This window comes from Aulonocara stuartgranti (assembly GCF_965226115.1).
Source record: "Aulonocara stuartgranti genome assembly, chromosome: 7".
Lineage (NCBI taxonomy): Eukaryota > Metazoa > Chordata > Actinopteri > Cichliformes > Cichlidae > Aulonocara > Aulonocara stuartgranti.
This window is the reverse complement of record NC_138945.1, coordinates 53,948,942-53,959,952: the sequence shown is the minus strand read 5'-3', so window position 1 is coordinate 53,959,952 and position 11,011 is coordinate 53,948,942. Positions and strand designations below refer to the sequence as shown.

Below are 11,011 nucleotides of genomic sequence, written 5' to 3'. Positions count from 1 at the left end.
CACACAGAGATTTTTAGGGCTTCACATCACATTCATTTTATTTCTTAAAGAAGATGTGCCACGTTGTTCTACACCAACACACTATGTGCTCTCAGCTTATCTTATTGAGGGATAACAATTCCAGAAAAGCTTGCTGAGCGTGGCTGACAGACCACTAGATGGACAGGGAGAGGAGAATTTAATTATCCCGACTGTTTAAGCCTCCTCCTCCTCTTGATCTCTCACAGAAATGTCTCGCATCCTGCCTCCGTGTGCAGGCTAGAAACGACTGAGAAATAAAGCAAAACCCACGTAGGGTTTGTGATTACCTTTGGATCGTGTGTCTGCAAGTGTGAAATTGCTGTCATGCTTGGCTGGAGCACCTGCTCAGATTCAGGTTTCTTAAATGTTTGAAATTACATCAATAAAAGTCAGAAGAAGCTGTTGACATTGTGGGGAAATGTTTTTGTTCAACTATGTAAAAAGAACTGTAGCAGTTTTCCCCAGGCCCCATTTAGACTTTGATTCGTTTTCAGTTATATTACATTTGCTACTTTAATAAGTTTGTATCCACTGTGATCCACAGACAGCTGTCCCTGAACCACTGGCATTCAGTCGCTCGACCAATCATCCAGGAGTTTATGTAAATACCACTTTGATCCCACTCAATGACGTCAACTGCGCAGACCCCTAGTCAGAATAAATGAGCCACAGACTTTGCAAAGAAAAGGACAATTTAGCATCTGCTTCGGTCTGCCATCCTATCAGGGGTTTGTGTCAAAGGCAGTGTTTGTTGTCAGTAAAGCTCCCATGCTGTGGGAGCAGTGAAATTTAAAAGTTAACACGCCAACTGTCACCTGTTGTGGGGAAACACATCACCCACTCGCACACCTGTGTTTCTATTTAAAGGCCCATGGGAAGAATCATGGCACGCAGTAACGCAGCTTTGGAAACTCTGACAGTTTATTCCAGTAGAAAGACAAATGAGTCACAACAGGAGCAATAAGGATGACAAAGACGAGATATGTAAAGTACAATCTGAAGATTTAAAAAAAAACAAATATTCAAAATAGAAACACTATCCAAAATATTTGTGTATTGATCATCATTGATAACTTGCCTACCACTTAAAAACGTTCTCATTTGTTGATACATCATCTCAAAAAAAAAAAAAAAAAAAAAAAAGATTAAAAAAGTGTGGTCTTTCTATTAAAAAAAAAAAAAATACTACCAGTGATTGGCTGTTACATGTAAGGTATATTGAATAGGATTTCTATTTATTCCAGTTCTTTCAAATGATGTAAAAATCACATTTACAGATCTTTGCAGAAGTCAGGGATTGTATGCAGTGTAGGACAGATCTATCATCCATGAGAAAGTTACACAACAGCACATTTTACTAAAATAGATTAACACTTAAAAAAGGCACCACAGATTGATGAAGTTTGTAAATCAATCAGCAGAACTGATATGGTGCTTCTGTGCAGTTTAAGACTCGAACAAATCACAGATAGACAAGTGTGTTTTAGACACAGAAAAGGCTGGGTAAAGAGGATTAGTAAACCTCTGCTTGTAGGAATGCATTAAAGCTAGAGTGCCCCCTGGTGTCACATTAAAGAATGATAAAATACCATCTTCAAAGTCAAGGAACACTCCTACCCTTTGCAGTCCATCTGAATCCACAGGAACTGATACTTTATTATGGAGGGCCTCTACCTTCCTTTTGTCACAGGCCAGGCACCAGGAGTAACTGTTGAACCCCAGACGAGAGTTGTCCTTTTGGCCTTTCCTCTCCATCTGAGCCTCACACAGCCCCACCTTCCATCGACCATCATCCACGGACACGCTCACCTCCCAGTACCAACGCCCCCCCTCCAGTGCTAATGAGGAAAGGACCTGTGGGAAGGAACTGAAGCGAGCCTCGTGCTCCATGTAAGCCTGCTGAGCATCGCTGTAGGTCACCGTTCTGCTGTTATCAGACAGCTGCAGCTTAGGATGGGCCGTATCTGAATCCAAGAGGGGTATGGTGCCATCTGTGTACACGATTAAAGAGGAAGAATTTAGATGAGAAAATTAAGACTAACTAAATATCCTAACACATGTATTTAGTGCTGTGGCGTAATTAGCTGTGTGAGCTGTATAAACAGTAGTATAAACAAGACATGACTTACAGAGGAGCCTGTTAAGATCTCTATCTTTGCTTTGTGTATTGATGACAACTGTGTCCAGTCGCTTCTCTGTCCACTGCTGCAGACACCTCAGCCGGGGACGATTCACTTCCTCCGTGGCCTCAAACTGCTCCACATAGCTCCCCATCTCACCACTCCTGATGAAGGAGAACTGAGTCAGTAATGAGCCCTAAGACTATCGTGCAGCAAATTGCACATATAAATCCAATCTCCATTTCTTAGATGTGTGTACTTAGTGTGTGGGATTTGTACCCACAGCACAAAAGTGTCACATCGCTTTCCAAATCACCATCCCTGCTGATTGCATTGCAAAAGAACTTTTAAAGTCAGCTTTTACCAACTAGGGTGAGCTAACTAGTACTTTCATTAAAATAAAATAAACGACTATGCAGCATGTTTACAAAACTGATTTTCTGGGAGCACATTCAGCTAGTGAAATGTTCAACAAGCGGACAATTTTACTGCTGCAAAGCAGAAGTTAAAAGCATATTACTTACAGCTGGGCAATCTTGCTGTATTCCTGCAATGTCAGAAAAAAGAAAAGGCATTTTACTATGCAAACATTAATAATTCAGCAGTAAATATATGCATATATTTTTTAAGCCAACAAAAATGATCTGACCATGATGAAGGCCTGGTCCTTAAAAGAGTTGTCGCCTCTGGTGTCAGCCAGATTCTCCAGCGTGTGAAGGCCTTGTTGGATGGATTGAAGGGAGCTATGGAGGTGGCAGAGTTTCTCCTCTAGTCCCCCCAAAACTCTGTTCTCTTCCTTCTTCACACACTGAAGAGCCAGTTGCTCCTCCTGCTCCAAGGCCTCTTTGATGGTACTGTACTGCTGCTTCACTCCTGCTTGTGCTTCACGCAAAACCTCCTAGACAGACACAGTATAAATATATGTAGTAGTATTGCGGTAGTATTGCATTTCTTTGCTGTTAGTTATTACTCATTTCCGATTACTAGTACACCGTACAACACTTCAGAAATGCAAAGATTTCAACGTAAGATGCTTTTCCAGTCTATTTAAATTTCAAACATGGCATTTTTATGTTTTCCTTTTTTGTATTAACTGGTTTCCTCAGCTCAAAATAAAATCCAGATTGAGCAACAGAAATGACTCAAGGCTGCCTCCTAAGAGTCGGAAGGAAGTGGCAACACTCGGTAAGTCGTAAACAGAATGGTCTCTGCAGAAGAGTTTGCACGGTCAAAATAACAGGCAGGGAGACGGACATCTGCATGGACCCTCACAGTCATGGTAACATTTATCCCACTTGGACTTTAGCATACTTGCAGATGGGAAAAAGAATTACTTTAGTACGGCCACTCACTTCAGTGTTAGATTCTATTTAAGAGTTGCTGCAACTTAATAAAGCTTTGTGCTGCAATGTAGCACCCTGGGACTAATGCCCTAAAAATACAAAAAAAAAAAAAAACAGCTCGTCAATTAATCACTTGAATGAATGACTATTACTCAAGGAGAAGTATTTAGTTGGGGGCAGCAATCAACCATGTAACCCTAACCTAAAAACCTTAAGCTTAATTTCTTTACATTCTCAAACAAAGCCGCCTAATATTTGTATTACTTGTATAAAGTCTTCCTATTCTGACATGAAACAAAGAACTGGAGAAGTTTATTAACTAATTTTAGCCAATTATATGCACTTCTATAAAAACCCCTTAAATTTCAATGCAATGGGTGTGAAAGAAAATCTCTTGTAATTCTTAGCGGCTAAGCAGAACGAACATATGTATATTTAACAACATACTTAGCCAACTCACTTTGAAAGTCTCTTTCTTCTGAGCGAGCTCAGTCACTCGGTCCTTCACTTGCTGCTCAGCCTCTTGCAGTTGTTTGATCTCTTCTTTCAGGTTTCCCTGAGGAAAAATGTCCACAAAGATTTAAAAACAAGTCACGAGTCTATGGCTTTGATTATATCTATATTTAGCCACAAGTGCTGTATGCTCACAGCTGGATAGTTACATGTTTTTTGTTCTTCAGGCTATGTTCTTCGCCACTTTGAATTTGAAGCAAAGTAGTTTGAGCAGATTCTCCAAAATATAAAGTCCCAAGACGTATTTTGAGAAAAGCCTAAAATGATGAGGGTTATTTTTAATAAGCTGGTAGCTTAGATCAACTGAAAAACATTATTTTGTACTAAATTAGATACAAATGGCTGTTGCTTGTAAAACCATTAAGGTATCCCTCTTAATCTCTGATTGTCATGTTCTCAACTTTGTGAACCATATACATTTTCCATGTGAATAAACAGACCTGTGTTTTATCTGCTAGGGGCAACAGTGTAAATTGGAAGATAACAGACTTCCTACAATACATCTAGAAGTTACATGACGAATGATTAGTTAAAAATGGCTGTCAAAATAGCAAGTAAACTCATAGGAACGGTCATTCTATATTCAAATAATCCGCTATCATAAATGGTCAAACAAAAGACTGAAGATACATGACCACACAGAAAGACGAGAGACAACTAGATAATTTTGAATAAAATTAAGAAACCAAATATCAGGAAACAGAAGCAAAGATTACTTTAGAGACCGGCTCACCATTGCCAAATATAACCCTGCTTACAGATCATTATGGGCACAAAAAGTGATTACAGTGGTAATGATTTTGTTTGCTGCCTATCTGCCTTGTGTTTGTGTGTTAGACTGCGTTATTCTTGCAGTGTTTGTTTTAACGTTATGCTTGTCGGAACAAGCAGATGAGTTGAAATATTTTTGGATGTGTGCTTCTTTTATACTCCAGGGGCGCATTAACGCAACCAGTCCAAAGTTAACCCAGCTCAGCACCTCATCTTCTGATATCTATCAGATCAAATATTTCAGATGCTCGGTCACTGCAAGGGATTTCCCACAAAACACTATATTTTTGTTTTTACCCCATGTGTATCTGTGTAAGTATTCCTCATCCGATTATCTTCAGGTACTATGCATTGAAATCAGATCTCACGTGCATTAAGTCAGCAGCACTCACCCTGAGCTCTCTCTCTGCCTCCCTGATGCTGATGCATTCGTGGTCACGATGGGAACCTATGACGGTACACACAGTGCACACACACACTGCACACTGCCGACAGTAGATACGGTTTATCTCGTGGTGATCCTGACACCTCCAGAGGGAAATGTCTTCCACTGGAGAAACCAGGGTGTGATTTTGGAAAACTGGGGTGTCCAGGTGGGGCCGCAGGTGCTCTGAACACATGGAGGCCCCACACACCAGACAAGTCTTCACTGCAGACTGACACCGAGTTTTAGGACAATAATGACAGGGCACAGGGCTGGCGCTTTTGTTTTCTGCCCTGGAGAAGATGCCAACATGACTTGAGGATCCTGAAGCAGGTAAATTAATTTTGCTTGGAATCGGAGATGACTTGCCAGCATGGTGCACAGGAGGCTTATCTTTTCCTGGAGTTGAGGTTGCAGGAAAGGTGGGAGTTGACAAAGGCTTCTTTGGTGTCACACATACCCCAGTTACTTGCGGGTCTTTCTTGGGGGTTGCAGGAGGAGGTGCATCACATATGTCGACTTCATTGTCAGAGTCATCCAGTATGATGGCCTTTTCTGATTTATGCTGGACTGAGATGGCTTGTGGCCCACCGCTTGCAGATGCTCCATTGCTGTCAGAGTTCTCCTCGGAGGTTGAGCCATCACCCTCTTTAGATTGGGAAGATTCTGGTTCTACTACTTTCTTAGATGTTTCCACGGCAGTTGACTTCCCAGTGTTATTTGACAAGGAAGTGGTGGGAATCTCTGTGTCACTGGGCCATGCACGGGGGCTCTCGACAGTTGTTCTCTTTGCTTCAGGCTGTTCAGGTACAGGTGCGCTGGCCTTCCTCTTTCCGAGGAGTCGGCTGGTGAGCGATGGCCTCCTTAAACTCGAGTCAGATGTACTTTCTTCATTGTTACTGGTGGATGAACCTTAAAAAATAAATAAAATATAAGTAAAACTGTTTTTAAAGAAGGCTGAGTTTGTACTAACTACTTAGGAGTTCTGTGATGATGTTGCCTTGTAAGGAAGGAAGGTAAGCAACACAGATGTAACTGTTCAGTGCATTAAAGGTTTAAAGGTGCTGCTTACACTCATGATCACACGTCAGAAACAGACTTTTAACCCTGCTGTCTATTTGCTTTAAAAGAGTTCAAACTTTGATCTCAGAGTTTTAATTGGACTTTGATCTGTGACACTGTAAACAAATGCCGAACACTGCTCCCATTAAATTACACAAGAGCTAATGCTTTGTTTAAAATATTCTGTTTTAAACCTTGTGACAGCAAGAAACAAAGGAAATTTGCTCAAGAACTGTAATACAATCAAATTCTGAGGTACCTGTATTTCACTTGAGTGTTAAATGTTATACTACTTCAATTAGACTTTATTTAAGAATGCATTATGGGTTTTTACTCCCCCAACTTTTATATGAAAGGCATTTTACTGGTGATTACTAGGTGAATAAGTTATTTAACTATTTACAGCTTTCTCGCTCTGTGTTAGTCCTGGCAACCAGGATGTACCTCGTCTTTCACTCGTTGTCAGAAGGGTTAAGGATAAGCTCTAACACTCCCGTAGGCCTATGTCGGATAAGTAGTTAAGAAAATGGATGGACATTGAAATGCTGAAAATTGTTGCTTAGTACTCAAATCTAAATCTAACAGTCTCACAAAAACAGTTAAATATGAATATTTCTAACTACGACAGATTAGAAGATTAGAGCCCAAATGGTATAGCAGTTGGCAATGATGTATAATGTATCATAGATAGAGTCTGTTGTCCTTTTTAACAACATAATATAACACCAAAGAAATGCTAGAAATAGTATTATTGATTTTCTTTCCTGCAGGCTCCATCCACTGTTAAGCACATGTATTTGTTTACCTTTATTTACCAGCACATCCCATTGAGATCAGATTTGTTTTACAGATGAGACCTGGCCAAACAACATGACACAAAACGCAACAACTTAGCACTGTTTGCAGTAGGGATGTGCATGCCTACTCGACTACATGACCAACAGACAAGTGGTGCGTTCACCTGAAGCTGCCACTGGTACAATTGGGCTCTAAAAAAAAAAAAAGACACCAAAAATATAGTCTTTTAACCTAAACTGTGAGTTCTTCATTTCACATAATCCATCAATAAATGAATACAATCGAAAAATATGTTACTTTATCTGTCACTGGTCATACATGCACATAACAAAGTTCTGGTTTGCTAAAACCTTTTTTCCCGCAAATTAAAGATTAGACCATCATGTGCTACTAGTTTTATAGTACTCTTACGTCCCCTAAGGTTGATCAAATGGTATCTTCCATTTAGAAAGCGCAACCTATTTGCTATTTATTAAGGTCTTTGGATTAGAAGTAAACTAGTGAACATTTACTAGCTACAGCTAGAATGCGATTATAAGTATGCAGTAGTCTGTCTAGTTGTCTAGTTTACAGTACTGAACATATGCGTAACGCCCATTTTGCTTGTGAGCGGGAGACCTCTGACGTTAGCAGCTAGCTAGCATTAGTTTATAATCCCGCTTTCACGTTTGTAGTTTTAAGGGCCGTTATTTCACTCGTCCGGTTACAATTTAAATGTTAACCTAATCACCTTAACAGTACCTGCAGTGCTGCGAGGCTGTGCTTGTCCTCGGGGAGTTGGTGACCGTATCAAACTGCTATGAAACGGCAAAGTCTGGTACTCGGTTTTACACCTCCACTCCGGACAATGGTACGGCCCGTTCGGGTTAATGCTCCACAAGTCTCCAATGCATCGCTGGCAGAAACTGTGGTTACACTTCAGAGTAACCGGGTCCCGGGTCAGCTCGGTGCAGAGAGGGCACCTCGCTGGAGTATCCAACGATGCTCCCATTTTGTTTTGCCCTGTTTACTTTCTATTTCCGCGACGACATGCAGCAGAGGCGGAGCCAGATATTTGAATCTCGCTTTCCCCCTTTGGCAGGGAGTTAAAGGTACAGTCTGTCGAATGCAGATGCATGCAGATGTGATATCTGCTCTGAAGTTTGATCTTAATTTAATTAGCACTTTTTTACTCTACTTAAACACTGAAGCGCTTAATACAACATGCCTCATTCACCAAGTCATCAACCTTCTTAGATGGCCTGCTCTCCATCCGGTGCTACACCACCCAATTTAATATCTCAGAAGATGAATATGAATACAGCCATTTTATGCCAAGCTCATTCTGTGGGATATCTTTTCCACAGTGTGCTCTCTGTCCCGCATCTCTCCTCTCAGCCCCAACCTTCCCCCCAAAAACAGACGGCTACACCTTCCAGAGCCTGGTTCCACCAGAGGTTTCTTCCTGGTAAAAGGGAGTTTTTTTAAATTCCCACTGCTGCCAAGGGCTCACTCTTAAGGGTTTATCTGAATTTTGGTGTTTTTTCATTATTGTTGTAGAGTCTTTACCTTGCAACATAAAGCGCTTTAAGGCAACTGGGTCTTTTATGTTGTGCGATATTTTAAAAAACTAAAATGAAGTAAGCAGCACTTTTTATCTTTGTCTAGAATATCTCAGATAGGATGCCGAGGTATAGGACTGTATTGGAGTTTTGTCCCTCATCTCCCTGTTCCACAATTTAAGACCTTTATCATGGTTTAAGTCCATGAGTCCAATTCTCTGTCCAGTGAGTGAACTTGCAAGTCACCACAAGGTCATAAGCTGTACTTGAGCAAATATGATGAAAACTACCCCAAAGAAAAACCACTGAGGTGACAACAGATACCCAGGTACTGGTTTTAACTGACTTAAGTTAGTGGAAAGAAATTCTCAGAGTATTTGGGGTTTTTGCTAGTTATTTTTTTTGATTTCGCACAAGGGTAGGTATGTCGAAAAGAAACACACTATGTGTGAGTTTCATAATATGCTCTAAATTGTTAGAACTGACAAATGTGTTGAAAAGAGATGCAGAAAAAAAAGTTGATTATCAGACAGAACAGCCACTGGAAATAAGTTACCAGAATTCAAAACAGTAAGAGCATAAGAAAAATAAGACTATATGAAGAGCTCCTGTTATCCTTATTTACTTAGCAAGGGTGTTGGAAAAGTTGAATTTAAATGACCTATACATGTCTTTGGCATACTAATGCAAAAGCTGTACACACATACTTTGTTGTGTGTTTATTTTTCTGATGTATCCCACATTGTCCCACACAAACACACGCTTGCCCTACTTTTAGTTTGTTGGGAAATTGCCACCCTAGTTCCTGTGCAACTTCCTTCCAGTTTTTCTCTTCGTTTCCTTCATGACTCATCCTGTTGCAGCGAGTTTGACAGAAACTATATTTTACATTAAATGATCTGTGTTTAAAAAGAAAAAGAAAAGAAAATAAATGTACAGTGACAGAAAAGCTCAACATAACACTTGATCATTCAGTTAAAATAAGAATTACTGCAGTGATTTTATGCCCTCACACACTGAGCTGCACTGGAATATAATTAAATCTAAATGAAGCTATTCTTCATCTCACCCCCGTATACCCCACAGATTCCCATAAGGCACATAAGCCATACACAGCACAACTCCTGAGTTGAAAATCTGGCAGTACTGAGTGCTTGAAGTCTGAGCTGCCATAAGGGGGTTGTTGGTGTTACTCCTTAAAACACTAGATGGGAACAATAATTCTCTTCTTTCTTTCTTTCTGCGTGGAATTTCTTTTGCTTTTGCGCTCAAAACATGTGAGACGGATAAAAACGGACTATTGTGAGTGAGAGGTTAATCTTTCATAATCTCATAGTGGTTGTAGCTCTCAAACATAACTGCATTTTTCATTTGGGTTGCCTACAACATGAAGTGAGACGTGGCCTTTTATGGCAGCTGAATTATTAAGGAAAGTATTTGGGAAAAAACTATTACCCTTTTACATTTATAAATAAATAAATAAACATAAATATAAATAAAGAAATACATACATACATTTATTTTCAAATACTAATGCAACCGCTAAACACTCTATAATTTTCCTTCTTTTAAATCTAAATTTGTTCTTTCAAAGCTTTTATTTTGTAGTAGCAGCTTTATCTCATTCAGTGATAAAGAGTTCAGTGTACTGGCTCCTTAACTTCTATTTGCATTTAGTTTTTTTTAGAGTGTAGCTGTCGCAAAGAAAATTTCCAGAAACAAGACCTGACCCAAGTGTACCCCGTGCACTTGCAGATGTGACCATATCACTGATGTAATTCTGTTTCTTTTCAAAAGAAAAATTATAATTATGAAAGAGAACCCTATTGAAAAATGCAGTCCCTTAAAACTATGACACTGGTTCGATATTAGTTCCTTGTAAGTCCCAATCCTTCAAACAGCAATTCTTTCTGCCACTCTGTGCTCCTGGAAAATGAAGGAATGATTGCAAAACCAAAACAGGAAGATGGTGATTGTTTGTTTTGTTAGTAGCTATTGAAAGCTTACCATAGATTGGTTGGATTGTAAAACAACTGGAATAAGTGTGGAAATTCTACCTGCAAAGGAAGAGCAGCTCCAATATGGAGTCAATTAAGAAGTTTAAAGCAAGTGTTACATTTTTAGTGTCACTGAGTTGAGCGAGTCCACTTGGGTTTGAGTAAATTTCATCACTAGAGCCTGAAAGTGAAACTCTGCATAGATGTCCATGTACCCATTAATCTTTTGTGACCACACTGACTTTTCTGCAACACTGTACATTACAATGCACCCATTATGCATTCATCCATACCATATCCCTCCAATAGAGCTCTTTGATCCTAGCTTACTGGCTGACTTGTACTTCTGAGTTTGTCTAGTAGTAGAATTAAGGCCTGTCTTCTGTTTAACCAGCTCCTAGTTTGGATTCCTACTCTTCCA

At 39.9% G+C, this 11,011-nt stretch overlaps 1 protein-coding gene across 1 annotated transcript; it reads right to left on the bottom strand.

Annotated features, from left to right (window-relative positions):
- Positions 1–920: 920 nt before the first annotated feature.
- On the bottom strand, positions 921–8,112 carry LOC309710640 (tripartite motif-containing protein 14). The gene is made up of 7 exons (XM_082540280.1): positions 7,794–8,112; positions 5,161–6,104; positions 3,945–4,040; positions 2,791–3,039; positions 2,666–2,688; positions 2,151–2,305; positions 921–2,012 (listed from the first exon to the last, which is right to left on the bottom strand). Exons 1-7 carry the CDS (start codon positions 8,041–8,043, stop codon positions 1,468–1,470), a joined length of 2,262 nt encoding a protein of 753 aa, XP_082396406.1. The 5' UTR covers positions 8,044–8,112; the 3' UTR covers positions 921–1,467.
- Positions 8,113–11,011: the final 2,899 nt, after the last annotated feature.

Bases quoted from the DNA above. Each gene is read 5' to 3' on its own strand.
- LOC309710640 (XM_082540280.1), bottom strand. From the start codon at position 8,043: ATGGGAGCATCGTTGGATACTCCAGCGAGGTGCCCTCTCTGCACCGAG. The intron at 6,105-7,793 runs GTACTGTTAAGG...TTATTTTTTAAG, and splicing joins ACAGCCTCGCAGCACTGCAG to GTTCATCCACCAGTAACAAT. The intron at 2,306-2,665 runs GTAAGTAATATG...CTCCTTCATCAG, and splicing joins TACAGCAAGATTGCCCAGCT to GAGTGGTGAGATGGGGAGCT.